This window comes from Prunus avium, chromosome 1, assembly GCF_965620075.1.
Source record: "Prunus avium chromosome 1, drPruAviu1.hap1.1, whole genome shotgun sequence".
NCBI classification, from domain to species: domain Eukaryota; kingdom Viridiplantae; phylum Streptophyta; class Magnoliopsida; order Rosales; family Rosaceae; genus Prunus; species Prunus avium.
The window spans coordinates 15,756,687-15,776,744 of record NC_142284.1 but is presented as its reverse complement, the minus strand read 5'-3'; the positions used below and the strand labels follow the sequence as shown (position 1 = coordinate 15,776,744).

Sequence of the window (20,058 nt, the reverse complement as noted above, 5' to 3'; positions counted from 1 at the left end):
GGATACTTTGATTCGGCATGTATTAATGTGTCCGTTGGTGTGGCAGGCTAATATGGACATGTGGCTCTGCGCGAAGCGAGCTGTGAATGCTGCCGAACGGTACCAAAAGAGATTTGAATAGGGCCGTTCGAAGATCGCTGATGCCGGAAAGATGCTGCAGGAGGCGGACCAGCGTGCCGAGGAGAATGCGGCGAAAATTGCTGAGCTGGCGTCGAAGCTGGCGGCGACCGAGCTGGACGTGATGGCTGCCCATGAGGCGAAGGCAGCGGTAGAGGTGGCGATGGATGCGGCCGAGCGGTCGCATGCCAGGGAGCTAGTAGAGGAGAAGGCGAAGGCCGTTGCGGACTACCGATCGTCGGAGGAGTTTACACGTTTGGTGGATAGAGAGGTCATGGAGCAATGTGACGACTTTCTCTATCGAGTCAAACGGTATAATGCTGACAAGAAGCTGAACCTGAACTTCCTCCGGGATCCACCACCGCTGCCGGAAGGGGTGACCGAAGAGATGGTGGAGGCCTACAAGGGCGAGGATGCCGAGGCCGAGGAAACCGACGACACCGATTCAAGCAGTGGGGAGGAAGGTCATCCCGGGCCGAGGGCTGCCGTTACGTCTACTGCCGAGCCGTCGACTGATCCTGTGCCTGCGTCAGCTGATGTCGATGTTGTAGCGACCGAAGCCGATTCACCCACCTCGTAGACTTTTTGTTTTTAACATTTTTGAGCGTGCCGAACGGCGTATTGTAAAGACAGATGGCCCTTCTGTGGCCCCTTATTTATCAATGTTCAGTTTGTTTCGGGTTAATGTGCCATGTCCCTTAATTCTGTATGTGCGCATGTCGTATGTAGAGTATGTTTGACATAATATTGCTGAATGGTAGTGCCGTATGTATAGAATAGGGAGTTCCAAATTAAACCGATTACAAAAGTTGATGACCGAAGGTGACGACCGAAGGTATGATACAGAGGTGATGACCGAAGGGGCGTTCACTTGTAGTAATATTTGAGATGTTCTATATTCCAAGGGTGGCCGAGGGTTTGACCATCGGTACCACGCAAACGGTAAGTGCCTGGGCGGCAGATGGTGACAACTTCGTAAGGACCTTCCCAAGATGGACCAAGGGTGCCGTCGTTGGAGTCCTTGGTGGCGAGGGAGATTTTGCGTAGTACCCAGTCCCCTACTTTAAACGATCGGCGTCTGACGCGCGAGTCGTAGTAGCGGGAAGTCCGTTGTTTGTAGGCGGCATTCCGAAGCTGAGCCTGGGAACGGTGTTCCTCAATGAGGTCCAGGTTGAGAGTGAGCTGGGCTTCGTTTTGCTCTGGCTCGTAAGATGCCGTTCGGCACGATGGTGCGTTGATCTCGACTGGAACAACGGCTTCGGAACCGAAGGCAAGGGAAAATGGCGTCTCGCCAGTCGACCGTCGATATGAGGTATTAATGGCCCATAGCGCTTCCGGAAGGAGATCGGGCCAAGCTCCTTTAGCTGTCCCAAGCTTTTTCTTCAGCGTCTTCTTGATGATCTTGTTGATTGCTTCGACTTGGCCGTTCGACTGCGGATGTGCTGGGGAGGCGAAGAACAGGTTGATGCCAAATCGGTGGCATAGGTGCCGGAACTGAGAGGAGTCGAATTGTTTTCCGTTGTCGGTGATTATTGCGTTCGGGAGGCCGAATCGACAAATGATATTCTTCCATACGAAATGTTCAACCCTGGCTGCAGTGATTGTTGCCAAAGCTTCGGCTTCGGTCCACTTGGTAAAGTAGTCGACGGCGACGATGGCGAATTTGACCTGTCCCTTGCCCTGGGGCATAGGGCCGATGAGGTCTAAACCCCATTGGGCAAAGGGCCATGGGCTAACAATCGGAGAGAGTGGTTCGGCAGGCAGCTTTGGAACGGAGCCGAAACGCTGGCATTGATCGCACTTCTGGACCAGGGTGGTGGCATCGGCATGGAGAGTCGGCCAGTAGTACCCTTGCCGAATGGTCTTGAAAGCCAATGATCTAGCCCCAGAATGGTCCCCACAGGCCCCCTCGTGAATCTCTCGTAGGACGTAGTTTCCCTGCTGCGGGGTCATGCACCGAAGCAATGGTAAGGAGTGACCACGCCGATAGAGAATCTGATTCAGAAGGAGGTATCGTGCCGATCGGCGGCGGATAGTCGTTGCTTCAGGTTTGGGGCCAGGCAACGTGCCGTTGGCGAGGTAGGCGTGGATAGGATCCATCCAACTTGGATCCTGCCGAACGGCATGTACTTCGAGGTCGGTGGTACTGCGCCGAGTGAGGACCTCGATCGGCACACGGCGCCCTATGTTGTCGTCGATCGCTGATGCAAGGCGTGATAGAGCATCGGCGTGGCTGTTCTCGGATCTGGGGATCTGTTGAACTTGGTACGCAGTGAAGTGGTGCAGCAATCGGCGAGCGTGTGTCAAGTAGGCAACCATCGAAGTGTCCTTGGCTTCAAATTCAGTCAGTATCTGGTTCACGACAAGTTGTGAGTCGCTACAGATCCTGAGTTGCTGAGCGCCCATTTCTTTAGCGAGCCGAAGGCCGGCCAACAGAGCTTCATATTCGGCTTCGTTGTTGGAAGTCCGGAATTGGAATCGGATGGCATATTCGATGGTTGTCTGGTCAGGGGCCTTGAGTACCAAGCCGGCTCCGCTGCCCTGTCGGTTGGACGAACCGTCCACGTAGAGAGTCCAAAGTGGAATTGACGGATTAAAGATTCCTTCGGTCGGGTGGGCGACTGGTACCGTCGAAGATGAATCGGATGCGGCGTCCTTCGAAACTGGCCCCTCGGACGCGGTTAACTCAGAGATGAAATCGGCTACAGCCTGTCCCTTCTCGGCAGGACGAGGGTGGTAGCGGATGTCGAATTCGCCGAGCTCGATGGCCCATTTGACTAGCCGACCGGATGTCTCCGGTCTCTGGAGTATCTGGCGCAGAGGCTGATTGGTGAGGACGGTAACACTGTGAGCCTGAAAGTATGGCCGAAGCTTGCGTGCTGAAAGGACGAGAGCGTAGGCGAGTTTTTCGAGCTCGGGGTACCGAATCTCAGCGTCTTGCAAAGCATGGCTAATGTAGAAAATGGGGAGTTCGATGCCGTTCGGCTTGCGAATGAGCACAGAGCTAAGTGCCGTTGCCGAAACCGAGAGGTAGAGGATGAGTTCTTCGCCGGGGAGAGGAGTGGATAATAGGGGTGCTCTGCTCATGTAGGCCTTAAGATCTTGGAAGGCGCGATCGCATTCGGCAGTCCAGACAATCTGCCGTTTGCTTCCTTTGAGGGCTTTGAAGAATGGAGCGCACCGATCGGTAGCCTTGGAGATGAACCGGGCTAGAGCGGCGACACGCCCAGTCAGACTCTGAATGTCCTTTTGTGTCTTCGGGACCTGCATGTCGAGTAATGCCTTGATTTTTTCAGGGTTGGCCTCGATTCCTCGTTGGCTGATCATGAAGCCGAGAAATTTGCCCGAGGAAACGCCGAAGGCACACTTGCTCGGGTTGAGGCGCATGTTGTACTTTTTTAAGACGCCGAACATGAGCGAAAGGTTGTGGAGATGAGAATCGGCCGTTCTGCTCTTGACCAGCATATCATCCACATAGACTTCCATCGAGGTGCCAATGAGGTCGGAAAAAATTTTGTTGACCAATCGCTGGTATGTCGCCCCAGCGTTCTTCAGGCCGAACGGCATGACGTTGTAGCAGTAAAGTCCCTTGTCGGTGATGAATGCCGTGTGTTCGCGATCGGTAGGGCTCATGAATATTTGGTTGTAGCCTGAGTATGCATCCATGAAGCTGAGAAGTTCATGGCCTGCCGTGGCATCCACCATCTGATCGATCCGTGGCAGAGGAAAGCTGTCCTTTGGGCAAGCCTTGTTTAAATCGGTATAGTCTTGACACATTCTCCAGGCGCCGTTTGATTTTTTGACTAAAACCGAATTTGCCAGCCAAATTGGGTAGGTTACTTCGTGGATGAAGCCGATGGTCTTCAGTTTGTCTACTTCGAGCCTCATTGCCTCATACCGCTCGGCATCGTAGGCCCGCCGTTTCTGCCTGATGGGTTTGAAAGTGGAGCAGATGCTGAGCTTGTGGCTGATGACACTCGGGGCGATGCCGGGCATATCGTCGTATGACCAGGCGAAGACTTCTGCATTGGTTTGCAGGAAGGTGATAAAATCGGCCCTGAGTGCCGGACTCAAGGTTGTACCGATTCGAACTTGTCTGTCCGGTTGTGCTTCGGAGAGGGTGACTGGTTCTAAATCTTCGGCGGGTTGCGCTTGCGGGGTTACAGTCTCATCTCGGGGGTCATCTGGTTTGTCCGTCCCCCTGCCGTTCGGTACGCCCAAGCTGGTGGCGACCGAGTATGTTTCGCGAAGCGCAGCCCTTGCCGATTCCTTGGTTGCCGAAACGTAACACGTCCGTGCACTCAATTGGTCCCCTCGCACTTGGCCGACGCCAGCGTGTGTGGGGAACTTGAGGAGGAGCATGTGTGGTGACAGCATGGCCTTCATTTTTGTGAGCGCCGTCCTGCCGATGATAGCGTTGTATGCCGTTGGGCAGTCGACCACTAGAAAATGGGTGTAGAGGACCGTTCGTCTGGGGATGGTACCGACAGCGAACGGGAGCTGGACACTGCCGATTGGTTCAACCACGTCGCCAGAGAAGCTCAGGAGAGGGGTGATATCCTTGTTCAGATGCCGAGGGTCCACGCCGAGGGCGTTGAAAGCGTCGGCGAATAGCACGTTGACCGAACTGCCGGTGTCGATGAGGATTCGGCCTACGTCGAAATCCGATATATCAGCCCGTATGATCATAGGATCAGAGTGGGGGAAGATGATGCCTCGCTCTTCTTCTTCAGAAAAGGTGATAGGTTCCCAACCGTTGCGTTGAATTTTGTCATTGCGTCCTCCCGCCACGCTGAGGATTTGTGGATGCCGTACGGCACGAACGTAGTTTTTAACGGATCGGTTGCTGGCTTCGGCAATAGGCGCCCCTCCACTGATCATATTGATCTGCCGATTCAATGAGTTATCCGTTGCTGGCTTGGTGTTTAAATACTGATCCAGCTTTCCGTCATTGATGAGGCGTTCAACGATTTTGCGCAGCGCGATGCATGATTCCGTATCATGGCCGTTGTATTGGTGGTACCGGCAGAAGACACCGGTGTCTTTTTCGCTCTGGCGAGGGAGTTTCCGATTGTTCGGCTTCGGTATCATATCCCCTTCGGTCAGGAGAACTTGCTCATAAGTGGTGTTGAGCAAAGTGAAGATTTCGTCTGGCCGATTCCCCTTGTGGTTGCCCTTCTTGTTGTTGTCCTGCCGTTCCCGGAAGTTGTCCTTCCGCTTGTTTCGCTGAGTGGAAAAAGCAGGGACAGGGGGTGCCGTTCGGTAGGGGGCCTGGTTTGCCGATCGGTCGACCGGGAATCGGTCGTAGTTCTGCGTTGGAGGCTGATCGGTCAACGCCGTTTTGTTTATTGGGGTCGAAGCCGATCCCTTGGAGTTGAAATGCTCAGCCTTGGCGTGGATAGCCGCCTGTTTCATTAATTCGGAGTAGGTGGTCCAGTTGCTGCTGTGGACCAAATAACGAAACTGAGACGACCGAAGGCCGCTTTTGAAGGCACCGAAGGCCGCCCTGTCGTCAGTTTCCGGACATCTGGAGTACTCATGGCTGAACCTAGCCGCATATTCCCTCAACGGCTCATCGTCTTGCTGCCGAACGGTATATAGATCATCGGCGGAATATAGGCGATCGGTCTGAATCATAAAATGGTTGAGGAAGGTTTGCTTCAACTGATTGAAATTGTCGACCGTGTCTGGCTCCATCCGATAGAACCAATTCAGAGCGGCTCCGGTCAGGGTGGAGGGGAATAGCAAACATTGGCCTTCGTCCGTCAGTCCTTTGCAACCCAGAGCTGATTGGAAGGTATGAATGTGGGTAACGGGATCTTCGACCCCCGAATAAAACGATATGCGGAGTGCTTGGACCTCCTTCTCGTGTCTGAATGTCCGGATTCGATTGGTGAACGGCCCTGGCTGTACCGTTCCCCATGTTGGTGTCCGAGCCTGGTCTTGTTCCTTCTCGATGCGAGTCATCTTCTGTAGGAGGAGACGAATAGTCGGATCGGTAGATGGAAGATCGTCACCAAAGGGTTCGATCGCTCGGTTCCCTGTGCGTTGGTCAGTATTGTGATCTCGCCTTCCTTGGTCTGCCGTTCGGCTGGGGCTTCTCTCGTAATTTCCTTTTCGCCGATCGTTGTCTTGGTTTGATCGGTGGCTGTGGCGTCGTGCAGAGGGCCCTGCCGATGAGATTGTGGTTCCTGGGGATGTTGGAACATAATCTGATTCGTCCGTCTCTTCCAGGCCGATCGCGCCGTACCTCTGGCGTAAGGGGGATTTTGGTCCAAGTACCTCCAGGCGTGGATCGTCTAGCTTCGCCCGGACCTGGATGGGCGATGACTGCCGTTCCCTGCGCCGATCGTTGATCCTCTCGCGGCAATCAGAATAAACGCGATATTCGGGATGGCGTTCCTTCGGAGTGGGCACGAACAGTCTTCGGGAGACAGTTGGTCCGTTCGCGGCCTGCTGCTTCCCTCTATCCTGGAAAGTGGGCTTTCGTACGCTTTTAAACGATTTCTCCTGCCGAAGCTGTGTGGCTGGTTCCCGATCGTTCTGCAACTAGGCGGAGAGTGTTTGTTGTTGATGCAGTTGCCTCTGGGTGTCATCCAGTTTGGAGGCGAGAACATTGTTGTGCTCCTGCATTCTTGCCATATCCTGCTGTAGGGTCTCCATCCGAGCCTCCAGGGTGGTCGGTCGAGCAGGTGTCTGAAGCAAGGGAGTTGGATTCGGCTCGCCAACGAGGCCGAGGATGGGGCCATCGGTAGGGAGGGCCGAAGATGGATTCATTTTTTGGTCTCAGAGTTCTTTGTTTTGAGATATGGGTTGATCGATAAGCGATTCCCACAGACGGCGCCAATCTGTTGATGCTAAATCTTGAATAGATAGAGATGAGTGCAACTTACAAGTGGGATGGACGATCAAGAGATCGATTGGGTGTTGGATGCCGATTCTTCCTGTCCTTGGATGCTGATCCTGAATAGAAGATAAGCGAAGCTCGTAAAGTCTATGGAACCGGTGTGGAACCAGCCTAAGACCCTCCGATGCTCGAGTAAGATTGTTTTTAAGAGCTCTTGCTGTTGACTATATAGTAGTATAAAAGTCAAGCTGAAAAGTCTTACCCCTGTATTGTAGTGGGAGGGGCATACTTATAGAGGGCATTTAGTATGCTCCTAGCGCTCATTTTCGATGTGGGACTCGTGGGAGGGCCCTATGAGGTTGACACGAGTCCTTAGATATTTCAGGCGGGTGCTTCGAGGTTGATTCTGCAGAATCGGTAGGGGATACCGATTGTAGGCTGTGTTGGGCCCTGTAATGATCTTTTGCTGCTTTGAGACAATATCATCAGTAGCCTATGCCGATTGTCCGAGGCCTTGGGTGCTTGGGCGAGTTTATGAGATCCACGTGTCGTTGTACGAGTGGAGGGTCAGATATGGTACAAACATCCATGTCGAAATCTCCCTCAGCCCCTTCCCCTTTTTGGACCTGCAATAGCCCCACCCAGTGGCGGAGGGAGGTAAGGCCCAGGGTGGGCATGTGCCCCCTCTCAAATTTTATTTTAGGCTATTGTATTATTAATATAATCATACTTTTCTAACCAAATTTTGAATTGCCCATGTATTTTTCTAATTTTCCTTTTCTCACTATCATTGCTACCCTTTCACATATCTTATTGTCGTACTTCGATTTGTAGTGATAAATTACCGTTCAAATTTTCTTAGAGTGTATTTTTAATAAATTACATTTTATTTGATTTTTTCCTAGGATCGATGTTGAGTAGATAGTTAATATAATATGTAAAATAATGGAGTACAAAAATTAGGGATTTTGTATCAAGTAAAAAAATTAGTTTAATTGTCACCCTAAAGAAAAATATATTTCAATATATGAGGTGCTCCTCTGGAAAAATTTTCTGGCTCCGCCACTGGCTCCACCCCACCCATCCTCCGCACCATTGCGTAGACCCCCCTAAAAAAATTTCGCAGCACGCCCATACCTCCCCCCCAAAAAAAAATCCCACGACCACCTCAAGCGCAAAATCAAACCTGACCCAAATTTGTTAAACCTCTTTCTAATAGTATGGTCTGGTGTGCTGGTTTGGGAATCTTCCCTTAAAATATGGTGATTTCATTTTGAGATGAGACATTAGTCTGAAGGTATGAATTTGTTGGGTTATCTCAGCAATTGAAGTTCATATTTTTAATTTGTTAAACCTCTTTCTGAGCAGCTGGGTTTGTTTAGTTTAATCATTTTGTGTTTGACTGGGTTTCATGAATTGAAAAGGAGAAACTAAGTTTGATGAGTAAAAGAAAGAAACACAAGAACTTTTCTCTGGGTTTTAAAATTAAATAATACAAATATGTCTTTTTTCGGGATAGAAAGGGGAGAGCGAATACCAAACGGTGGCTTGTTCAAATGACAAGCAACAGTTGCAATGGCTTCCGCATCGGCCATGACGCATGCTGCACCTCTGTGGATGCATGATCTGGCGCCGGCACGTTTGAATTGTTTATGATTGGCCAGCTCATTTGAAGTTTTCACTTCAGCTCATTTGAAGTTTTCACTTTCTGCAGATATAAATATACGAACCAAACTGAAACAACCACAGATAGCAAATGGCAGGAGGAGTGAGGAGGATCAAGTTGGGTTCACAAGGCCTTGAGGTTTCTGCTCAAGGCCTGGGATGTATGGGCATGTCTGCCTTCTATGGCGCTCCGAAACCCGACGCAGACATGATCAGTCTCATCCACCATGCCATTGACTCCGGCGTCACCTTCCTCGACACCTCTGACATCTACGGCCCCTTCACCAACGAAATTCTGCTTGGCAAGGTACGCCACTAACCTTGACTTTGCTTCTTAATATTTGCTCTTAATTTGTATCAATTGCTTTTTGGGTTTGTTTGGGATGTCAAATGGGATGAGTTGATGATGAACTGAATTGGGTTTGGTTTGGTTCAGTCTTGTTCCAGTATTTAAGTTGCTAAATCAAGCACAAGCACTGAGAGAGACAATAATTTGTACAATTGCTTTGTGGGTTTTGTTTGTATTGTTGAATGGGATGAATTAGTGATGAAGTGAATTGGGTTGTGTTCACTCTGGTTCCTGTATTTAAGTTACTAAGCCAGCCAAGCACAAGCATTGAGAGAGACAATGATAAATGTAATTGCTTTTTTGGGTTTTGTTTAGATTTTTCAATTAATTGTGATTGATGATGATGAAGTGAACTAGATTTTGTTGGATTGATGAGGAACAGGCTCTGAAGGGAGGGGTAAGAGAGAAGGTTGAATTGGCCACCAAGTTTGGCATCTACTTCGCAGACAAGAAGATTGAGGTGCGAGGTGACCCTGCCTATGTGAGGGCTGCTGCCGAGGACAGCTTGAAGCGCCTTGGTGTTGACTCTGTTGATCTCTATTATCAGCATCGGATTGACACCACTGTCCCCATAGAAGTCACGGTTTGTCTTCTTCCCTCTTTGAGATTTGATCTCCTTTAATAGCAATTACAGAGCAATATGCATCTGCAGGCCTAGTAAAGTCATATTTATTCAAAGATTTTACAACATCTTGTATCATTTTTAGTCACATGTTTTATCAATTCCTCAATTTGATTTAATTTGTGGTTTACCTTGTAGAAGTCATGGTTTGACCTCATTTCTCATATAACAGGAACCCCTTGTTTGTGATGGCAAATTAGTTGTAATTTTTGAAAGTTTAGTTCATATCTCAATGTGATTGCATCCTTTTTTTGGGACTTGCTCTAGAGTATCATAAAATGCAGTATTGATTATCTTGATTAACTTATTTTTAGCGTTTTCTTTTGATTCCTTAAATTCCCTTCATTATGTCTTTTGCAAGGTAGGGGAATTGAAGAAACTAGTTGAAGAGGGTAAGGTGAAGTACATTGGCCTATCTGAGGCCTCAGCTTCTACAATAAGAAGAGCACATGCTGTTCATCCAATAACAGCTGTGCAGTTGGAGTGGTCCTTGTGGTCGAGAGATGTCGAGGCAGAAATAGTTCCTACTTGCCGGTGAGGCTTTATTGAACTGATATAACTATTTTATTTGTAAATAACAAATAGGTACCAAATTCGTTATAATTTATCTCACTTGCCTAAATTTCTCAGGGAACTTGGCATTGGTATTGTTGCATACAGTCCTCTAGGGAGAGGATTCTTTTCATCAGGCGCTAAGTTCGTCGAAAACCTCTCCCATGATGATTCTCGAAAGGTTTGTTGGTATTTGACAAATATTGTCGATTTTAAATTTCCAAACTGCCGTATAAAATTTTCTTGGTATCATCATGATGCTATTATTGTGTATTTCCTGAACTTCCATCTCCCCTGCAAGATCTCAAGTTGATAATTCATCTCGCAGAGCTTAGTAGTCTCTCCTAGTGTCCTCTTACTGAGTTTTTCAGTAGTCTTCTCTCCATCAAAAACTTGGCTAGAGCACAAAATTTCTTTCTATAACATTAGTACCTAAGTAGCTGTCATTCTTCCAGACAGTCAGAGCCCACTAACGTTCTAATTTGCTTCAATATTCTTTATTTTATAATGTTTTGTGGTGGCAAGGAAAATTTCTCAGAGTTCCACACTCCCATTTTTCATTTAGGCCTGTCGTTTTCTCTAATGCTTCACTATAATTTGAAGAAATAAATTGGCAAGAAAGGTTGCCCATGAGATTCTCCTGATCCTGGAAAGTTAACTGTAGTTTTCTGGTTATGCTTATTTCTGTCCATTGGATTGTTGTACATCTTTATCATGTCATTTTGATCAAGCAAACTTAGTCTTGATTCTGAATTGTTTAGTTCAATGGTTGCAGCATCTACCCAGGTTCCAACCCGAAAACGTAGAGCATAATAAAACACTATTCAAGCAGGTTAGTGATCTTGCTGCAAGGAAAGGGTGCACCCCATCTCAGCTAGCACTGGCCTGGGTTCATCATCAAGGAAACGATGTATGTCCGATACCCGGAACCACAAAGATTGAGAATTTTAACCAGAACATTGGTGCTCTCTCTGTGAAACTGACACCAGAAGAACTGTCTGAGCTTGAATCTTTTGCTTCTGCTGATGCCGTTAAAGGTGACAGATATCAGAATGACGTTAGTACTTGGAAGAATTCTGAAACTCCTCCAGTGTCTTCATGGAAAGCCACATGAGCATGTGACTTTTGTCATGTCATAATGCTTCTTTGTACCTCATGAGCTTTGTGAATTTCCTTACCGTTATGAGAATAAGTAGTGCATGTGAAGTGGTATGTAATGACTGACTTTGAGACGTTCGTCATTTTGTACGCAGATTTCATCATGTTGTATGAGTCCAAAAGTATGAAAAAATCTGGGGTCAAGCGAAGTTTTTCATTTTATTTCTTTGACTTAATTTTCTTCGTCACTAGCATTTTTTTAAGAGATCACAACAAAGAATGACATTGCTTTCCAAGAAACCAAAACTAGGGTTTTGTTTTCTAATTTTCATGTGGGTTGAAACATGCATTTAGTGTCTATATTGTATAGTTCTTTTACGAATAATTGGGGAATATAATGTTTTCTAGTCAAACATTTCAATCAGTTAGCAAGCTTTTAAGAGAATACATCCATTATGTATTACATGGTGAAAAATGAGCCTTATTTTGTTAATCAAATTGTCATATGTCATACATCTAAAAAGAGAAACGAATCAAATTTTCATATGTCATACATCTAAAAAGAGAAACGAAACCGAAAAAATTGGAAAGCAAAGTAAACTCTTTGCGATCGCCTTATCATCACCCAATTTAGTGCCAAGCACTATATTTAAAGACATTTCATATTTATTACGTACTTTTTTCCTAGTTTCTGACATACTTTCAAGAAGTTAATATGATAGCTGATACTTAGGCAAAAAAAGGATATATCTCTCGAAATACTTGTATTGGGTTTAGCAATTATCCTTTTTTTGGGTCGATCAGCAAAAAAAAAATTGAGTCCTTTTTTGGGTTTAGCAATTTTCCTTTGGATGTTGTACTGAAGTTAAAATTTGAGGGCGTTTTGATAACCATTTCAATTTTAGTTTTTTGTTTTCATTTTTTGTGCTAGAGTATAGAGGAAAAAAATGGAGAATGGAAGTAAGAATGAGAGTGGAGATGGGATTGAGAGGGAAGATGAGAGGAGATGATGGGAGGGAGGAGTAACAAAAGTAGAAACAAAAATTAAAAACTGAAATCTATTTGAAATTGTTTTCACTTTTGTTACTCCTCGCTCTCATCTTCTCTCTTAGTCTCATCTTCACTCTCATTTTCCTCTATACTCTAGCACAAAAAGTGAAAACTAAAAACTAAAATTGAAATAGTTATCAAATGGGTCCTAAGATTATGAATTTTTTGCTGTTGAAAATATTATGATTCTTTTACCTAATACAACCCATTATTCACACTCGTTAATAATTAATTACCTAAACCCAAGTAAAGAAAGTTGGGTCCTAATATTATGATTCTTTTACCTAATACAACCCAGTATGATTCTTTTACCTAAAATATTATGATTCTTTTACCTAAACCCTAAACCAAGGAATCCAAATTGGGCTTGAAAAAAAATTGGACTCGACTGGTTTTTTAATTAAAAGAAGACCAAAAAGAGACAGACCCACGTGACCCTCTGTTCTAAGAGAAGTCAACAATTTCAACTGAAATTAATAAAGGATGAACAGGGGCATGTATAAAGAAGAACGTCTCTGAAAAAACTCTGCTACCAGGAGATCAAATTCCATTTTGTTTATTCAAGGATATTCTTCTGCTCCAAAGAAGGCACCATTTTCAAGGGATAAGCAGACTCTGTTTCTATGAAAAGGGAATAAGCGGGAAACAGGGAGTTGTTAAAAAACTGAGAACTTACCATCACAAGCTTCAGACTCTTGCAAAAGCAGTTGAATTGGAAGAAGGGTATGGCACCCCATCAAAATACAGGGAAATGATCACTTCAGGAACTGATTGTTGAGTGCTTACTTGCCAGGATTGATGAAACCCCTTTTTTTTTTTTAAAAAAAAAAAATTGAAAGATCTTTTTGCCGCCCTTTATTAAAAGAATTAGAGCTCCCATTCTAAAAAGTATATCTTATAAATACAAGAAAGAGTGAGCAAACAAAAACACAATCAACACAACCAAAAAAAATCAGTCATAAGACAAACACTCAAAATGATCACTTGATCTCAGAGAACCTTCAAACAGATTCAAACAGACCCAGAGTGTGAAACATTTCAATCTCAAAAGTTTCACGACAAGCTTGCAGAATCATACTGTTTTGTCCCAGCAAAGACAGTTAGAACACAGCTTCTGATTCAAATCCCAGTTCACAAACCAGCAAAACGAGATTTCTCTCGTTACAAATTTGGTTCAGCAAAGCCAAGGCAAACAGAGTTTGAGTTTTCACAAATACGAAAACCTCAACAAATTTATGGAGAGCCCTGACTAAGCAGCACAGGTACCACAATACAGCTCCAGCTTAAGTCTAGCCACTTCTGCCCCTTTCAGACTAGAGAAGTCCCAATTCTGCCCATCCAAAAGCCTTTCAGGGCTTCAAATAGATTAAAGCTCTGCCAAACTCAAGCTTTGGTATCGATTTGCAGCTGAAGCCTAGCAATTGAAGCTGTTGAAAGTCTAGTCCAGCCCAGAACAGAGGCATCTACCCAGACAGAAATGGAAGCACAGCCCTCTTTTTGTCTTTTTATAGTCAACTTTTCCCTTTTAAGCTTTGTAAAAGGGGGTTCTGCCTAAAAGCGGCTCACCCTGTTATCATTTATTCTGGCCAGAACTACCAGTTTTGTATTGTGAAAAATTGTGAAGTCCTCACCAGTCTGAGGCAGGAAAAGAACTTACTTGGGAGATATTTCTCACCCAAATTCATAATCGCTTGTTCAAAAACTAGTAACTTGGGGCGCAAGTTATTTATTTTTAAAGAAGTCTGTTAGGATTTTCATTCTAGCAGTGGCACGCTCGCATACTAAAGAAAGTTGACTTGTTGACCAGTCAATTGTTTTCAAGACAATGGGGAACTTTACCCTACCATCACAGGAAACAAATCAAAACGGGTGAACAGGTATTTCACAAATTTTGTCGATTTTAAATTACCAAACTGCCAGATAAAATTTTATTGGTATCATCATGATGTTATTATTGTGTATTTCCTGAACTTCCATCTCCCCTGCAAGATCTCAAGTTGATAATTCATCTAACAAAGCTTAGTAGTCTCTCCTAGTACCCTCTTACTGAGTTTTCTCAATAGTCTTCTCTCCATCAAAAACTTGGCTAGTGCACAAAATTTGTTTCTGTAACGTTAGTACCCAAGTAGCTGTCATTCATCCAGACAGTCAGAGCCCACTAACGTTCTAATTTGCTTCAATATTCTTTATTTTATAACGTTTTGTGGTGGCAAGAAAAATTTCTCAGAATTCCACACTCCCATTTTTCAGTTAGGCCTTTCGGTTTCTCTAATGCTTCACTATAATTTGAAGAAATAAATTGGCAAGAAAGGTTGCCCATGAGCTTCTCCTGATTTCCTAGAAAGTTAACTGTAGTTTTCTGGTCATGCCTATTTCTGTCCATTGGATTGTTGTACATCTTTATCATGTCATTTTGATGAAGCAAACTTAGTCTTGATTCTGAATTGTTTAGTTCAATGGTTGCAGCTTCACCCCAGGTTCCAAGCGGGTTAGTGATCTTGCTGCAAGGAAACGATGTGTGTCTGATACCCGGAACCACCAAGATTGAGAATTTTAACCAGAACATTGGTGCTCTGTCTGTGAAACTGACACCAGAAGAACTGGCTGAGCTTGAATCTTTTGCTTCTGCTGATGCCGTTAAAGGTGACGGATATCAGAATGACGTTAGTACTTGGAAGAACTCTGAAACTCCTCCAGTGTCTTCATGGAAAGCCACATGAGCATGTGCCTTTTGTCATGTCATAATGCTGCTTTGTACCACATGAGCTTTGTGAATTTTCTTACCGTTAGGAGTTATGTTATGACTGACTTTGAGACGTTGGTCATTTTGTACACAGATTTCATCATGTTGTATGAGTACCGAAAAGTATGAAATAGGTCAACCGAAGTTTTTCATTTTATTTCTTTGACATGTTATTTTCTGAATGGCTACCAACAGTTGCAATGGCTTCCGCATCAGACATGACGCTTGCTGCACCTCTGTGGATGCATGATTTGTCCAAATATTCATAGGCAGGCTCACCACACATTCTAATAGTCCAGGTGGTATTTGTGCACAGTTCCATGATAGAAATTTCAAAAGAGGTAGAGACAAAAAAAAACAAGAAAAGTCGATGGGAGAGAGGATCTGGCGCCGGCACGTTTGAATTCTTGCTGATTGCCCAGCCCGTTTGAAGTTTTCACTTTCTGCGTATATAAATATACGAACCAAACTGAAACAACCACAGATAGCAAATGGCAGGAGGAGTGAGGAGGATCAAGTTGGGTTCACAAGGCCTTGAGGTCTCTGCTCAAGGCCTGGGATGTATGGGCATGTCTGCCTTCTATGGCGCTCCGAAGCCCGACGCAGACATGATCAGTCTCATCCACCATGCCATTGACTCAGGCGTCACCTTCCTCGACACCGCTGACATGTACGGCCCCTTCACCAACGAAATTCTGCTTGGCAAGGTACGCCACTAACCTTGACTTTGCTTCTTAATATTTGCTCTTAATTTGTATCAATTGCTTTTTGGGTTTGTTTGGGCTGTTAAATTGGAGGAGTTGATGATGAACTGAATTGGGTTTGGTTCGCTTCAGTCTTGTTCCTATATTTAAGTCACTAAATCAAGCACAAGCACTGAGAGAGACAATAATTTGTACAATTGCTTTGTGGGTTTTGTTTGTATTGCTGAATGGGATGAATTAGTGATGAAGTGAATTGGGTTGTGTTCACTCTGGTTCCTGTATTTAAGTTACTAAGCCAGCCAAGAACAAGCACTGAGAGAGACAATGATAAATGTAATTGCTTTTTTGGGTTTTGTTTAGATTTTTCAATTAATTGTGATTGATGATGATGAAGTGAACTAGATTTTGTTGGATTGATGAGGAACAGGCTCTGAAGGGAGGGGTAAGAGAGAAGGTTGAATTGGCCACCAAGTTTGGCATCTACTTCGCAGACAACAAGATGGTGGTGCGAGGTGACCCTGCCTATGTGAGGGCTGCTGCCGAGGATAGCTTGAAGCGCCTTGATGTTGATTCTGTTGGTCTCTATTATCAGATTCGGACTGACACCACTGTCCCCATAGAAGTCACGGTTTGTCTTCTTCCCTCTTCGGGATTTGATCTCCTTTAATAGCAATTATAGAACAATGTGCATCCGCAGGCCTAGTAAAGTCATGTTTATTCGAAGATTTTACAACATATTGTATCATTTTTAGTCACATGTTTTATCAATTCCTCAATTTGATTTAAGGCTTAATTACACCAATGCCTCCTGAAATTTTGGTCAAATCTTACTTTGCCCCCTCAAACTCAAATTGCTCACTTTCATCCCTTAACCGAGATTTGGTAACCCACTTTGTCCCCTACCGTCAACTCCATCCAAAAGTCTGTTAACTTTGATGCCGTCAACTTCATCCAAAAGTCTGTTAACTTTGATGACGTGGCAAGTAAAGCCCACTTCTACATAGATACAAAATAATTAAATATTTTAATAATTAAAAATAAAAATAAAAACATTAAAAACTAAAAAATTTAAAAATTGATAACACAGTCCACCTCACCCCATCCCCAACTCCCCCAGCCTCAACCTCAGCCACCCCATCTCTACCCCCTTCCCTAGCCACATCCACCCAACAGACCCCTTAACTTATTTTGAGAATTTTCTTTTCATTCCTTAAATTCCTTCGTTATGTCTTTTGCAAGGTAGGGGAATTGAAGAAACTAGTTGAAGAGGGTAAGGTGAAGTACATTGGCCTATCTGAGGCCTCAGCTTCTACAATAAGAAGAGCACATGCTGTTCATCCAATAACAGCTGTGCAGTTGGAGTGGTCCTTGTGGTCGAGAGATGTCGAGGCAGAAATAGTTCCTACTTGCCGGTGAGGCTTTATTGAACTGATATAACTATTTTATTTGTAAATAACAAATAGGTATCAAATTCATTCTAATTTATCTCGCCTAAATTTCTCAGGGAACTTGGCATTGGTATTGTTGCATACAGTCCTCTTGGGAGAGGATTCTTTTCATCAGGGGCGAAGTTCGTCGAAAACCTCTCCCATGATGATTCTCGAAAGGTTTGTTGGTATTTCACAAATTTTTTTCAAGGCTTTTTATCAAAAAACGTCCCTGACGTTTGCGAAACTATCAGATTGCATCCTTAAAGTTTTTTTTTATCACTCATGGTCCCTAACGTTAATATGGGTGCTCTTAAATAGTCCTTCTGTTAAAAAAACTGTTAAATCCGGGGATATAATCGTCAAATCAATCCAAAATTATAAAATATATATATAATTTTCATTTCTTCTCAACTCTCCTTCGTCCCTCTCTTCCTCCATTCTCATTTCTTCTCCCCATCTGTGTTGCTGAATTTTCCTTCCTTTTATTTTTATTTTTATTTTTATTTTTATTTTTTCCTTCCATCTCCCTCCCTTCTCTCGCACTCTTCGTCTCCTTCGTAATATAAATCAATTACTGAAAAACCAAACGAAAAATCACGGCAGGAAAATAAGAGCAAAAGTAGAAACACAAACCTTCATAAACTCATCAACAACGCCATGCACTCTCTCAACTACCAAACCCAAATTTCTAAACTCATCTACCAACATCTCCACACAGTCAGAAGCTTTATCTTCTTCCTTCACATCTCTCTTTGGAACCACAACCCCAATCTCAAAAGCAGTTTGTTCCTCCTCAAGCACATTCATTTCCTACCCACCAAACAACAACACCTGAAAACAGCCAAAGACATCTCTGTCTTTAAGATCCAAATGATGCCCAAACCCACCAAAGAGATAAACTTTCACAGAAACTAGCTCAAACAGTGAAGTGGGCAATTGTATTTTGGAACAACAGAAGCTTGCAAACACCAAAGATGTGGGAAATTATCAACATGACATAGGGTGGGAGATGGAAGGAAAAAAAGAAAACTTCAGCCACGCAGATGGGAGAAGAAATGAGAATGGAAGAAGAAAGGGAGGAAGGAGACGAAGAGTGCGAGAGAAGGGAGGGAGATGGAAGGAAAAAATAAAAAAATAAAAAAAAGGAAAATTCAGCAACACAGATGGGGAGAAGAAATGAGAATGGAGGAAGAGAGGGACGAAGGAGACTTGAGAAGAAATGAAAATTATATATATATTTTATAATTTTAGATTGATTTGACGATTATATCCCCGGATTTAACAGTTTTTTTAACAGAAGGACTATTTAAGAGCACCCATATTAACGTTAGGGACCATGAGTAATACAAAAAAACTTTAAGGATGCAATCTGATAGTTTCGCAAACGTCAGGGACGTTTTGTGATAAAAAGCCTTTTTTCAATTTTAAGTTACCAAACTGCCAGTTAAAATTTTCTTGGTATCATCATGATGCTATTATTGTGTATTTCCTGAACTTCCATCTCCCCTGCAAGATCTCAAGTTGATAATTCATCTCGCAGAGCTTAGTAGTCTCTCCTAGTACCCTCTTACTGAGTTTTCTCAGTAGTCTTCTCTCCATCAAAAACTTGGCTAGTGCACAAAATTTCTTTCTGTAACGTTAGTACCTAAGTAGCTGTCATTCATCCAGACAGTCAGAGCCCACTAATTTGCTTCAATATTCTTTATTTTATAATGTTTTGTGGTGGCAAGAAAAATTTCTCAGGGTTCCACACTCACATTTTTCATTTAGGCCTTTCGGTTTCTCTAATGCTGCACCATAATTTGAAGAAATAAATTGGCAAGAAAGGCTGCCCATGAGCTTCTCCTGATTTCCTAGAAAGTTAACTGTAGTTTTCTGGCCATGCTTATTTCTGTCCATTGGATTGTTGTACATCTTTATCATGTCATTTTGATCAAGCAAATTTAGTCTTGATTCTGAATTGTTTAGTTCAATGGTTGCAGCATCTACCCAGGTTCCAACCCGAAAACGTAGAGCATAATAAAACACTATTCGAGCAGGTTAGTGATCTTGCTGCAAGGAAAGGGTGCACCCCATCTCAACTAGCACTGGCCTGGGTTCATCACCAAGGAAATGATGTGTGTCCGATACCCGGAACCACAAAGATTGAGAATTTTAACCAGAATATTGGAGCTCTGTCTGTGAAACTGACACCAGAAGAATTGGCTGAGCTTGAATCTTTTGCTTCAGCTGATGCTGTTAAAGGTGACAGATATCCGAGTGACTGCAGAACTACTTGGACCAACTCTGAAACTCCACCACTGTCTTCATGGAAAGCCACATAAGTATATGTCGTTCATCATGTCATACTTCGAATAAATGCTGCTTTGTACCTCCTCAACTTTGTGATTGCTTGACTTTCAGACATCAAACATTTTGTATGTAAATTGCATCATGTTGTATTGAGTATTTTAAAGTAAGGAATCACCTGGGATCAAGAGAAAAGATAGTTTGATTTCTTTTCAATTTATTTAGGAAACAAAAAACTATGCGTTGTTTTGGTCCTATTTTTCACCTCAAGCGAACATGGATCTTTGATTTATATAAAATAATAAATAAATAAATTCAGAAAAAAGGGGGGCATATATTGTTACCAAATGACACATCATTTTGGTAAGGAAGAAAAGGATCAAACTGGGGTCACAAGGCCTTTAGGTCTCGACTCAAGGTCTGGGCTGCATGGGCATGTCCCCATTGGAGCTTCTATAATGAGGGGGATTTTGGTGAGGGGGTTCAATGAGGGGTTCAATCCAACCATTCAATCATTAAAAAAGTTGAAGTCCAATATTTTCTCTCTGCTCGGATAGTGGGATTGAACCCCTCCCACAACCTAGGAAAAACT

General features: G+C 44.0%; 2 protein-coding genes across 3 annotated transcripts; both read left to right on the top strand.

The window, feature by feature from the left end:
• Window positions 1-7,982: 7,982 nt before the first annotated feature.
• Window positions 7,983-11,472, top strand: LOC110746151 (putative aldo-keto reductase 2). Of its 2 annotated transcripts, none has more exons than XM_021946397.2 (6): window positions 7,983-8,261; window positions 8,679-8,936; window positions 9,361-9,561; window positions 9,962-10,134; window positions 10,231-10,333; window positions 10,928-11,472. In XM_021946397.2, exons 2-6 carry the CDS (start codon window positions 8,721-8,723, stop codon window positions 11,264-11,266), a joined length of 1,032 nt encoding a protein of 343 aa, XP_021802089.1. In that variant the 5' UTR covers window positions 7,983-8,261; window positions 8,679-8,720; the 3' UTR covers window positions 11,267-11,472. The 2 variants fall into 2 exon arrangements, with proteins under 2 accessions (XP_021802089.1, XP_021802155.1); XM_021946463.2 differs by lacking the exon at window positions 7,983-8,261 and adding an exon at window positions 8,454-8,599.
• Window positions 11,473-15,379: 3,907 nt separating this feature from the next.
• LOC110745982 (putative aldo-keto reductase 2) lies at window positions 15,380-19,661 on the top strand. Its single transcript, XM_021946203.2, has 5 exons — window positions 15,380-15,750; window positions 16,175-16,375; window positions 16,987-17,159; window positions 17,252-17,354; window positions 19,160-19,661. The coding sequence occupies exons 1-5, from the start codon at window positions 15,535-15,537 to the stop codon at window positions 19,499-19,501; spliced, it is 1,035 nt and encodes a 344-aa protein (XP_021801895.2). The 5' UTR covers window positions 15,380-15,534; the 3' UTR covers window positions 19,502-19,661.
• The last annotated feature ends 397 nt before the right edge of the window (window positions 19,662-20,058 follow it).

Excerpts from the sequence above, each read along its gene's own strand:
- LOC110746151 (XM_021946397.2), top strand. The coding sequence starts at position 8,721 with ATGGCAGGAGGAGTGAGGAGGATCAAGTTGGGTTCACAAGGCCTTGAG. Across the intron at positions 8,937-9,360 it reads ACGAAATTCTGCTTGGCAAG|GCTCTGAAGGGAGGGGTAAG; the intron begins GTACGCCACTAA and ends GATGAGGAACAG. Across the intron at positions 10,135-10,230 it reads GAAATAGTTCCTACTTGCCG|GGAACTTGGCATTGGTATTG; the intron begins GTGAGGCTTTAT and ends TAAATTTCTCAG.
- LOC110745982 (XM_021946203.2), top strand. The coding sequence starts at position 15,535 with ATGGCAGGAGGAGTGAGGAGGATCAAGTTGGGTTCACAAGGCCTTGAG. Across the intron at positions 16,376-16,986 it reads CTGTCCCCATAGAAGTCACG|GTAGGGGAATTGAAGAAACT; the intron begins GTTTGTCTTCTT and ends GTCTTTTGCAAG. Across the intron at positions 17,160-17,251 it reads GAAATAGTTCCTACTTGCCG|GGAACTTGGCATTGGTATTG; the intron begins GTGAGGCTTTAT and ends TAAATTTCTCAG.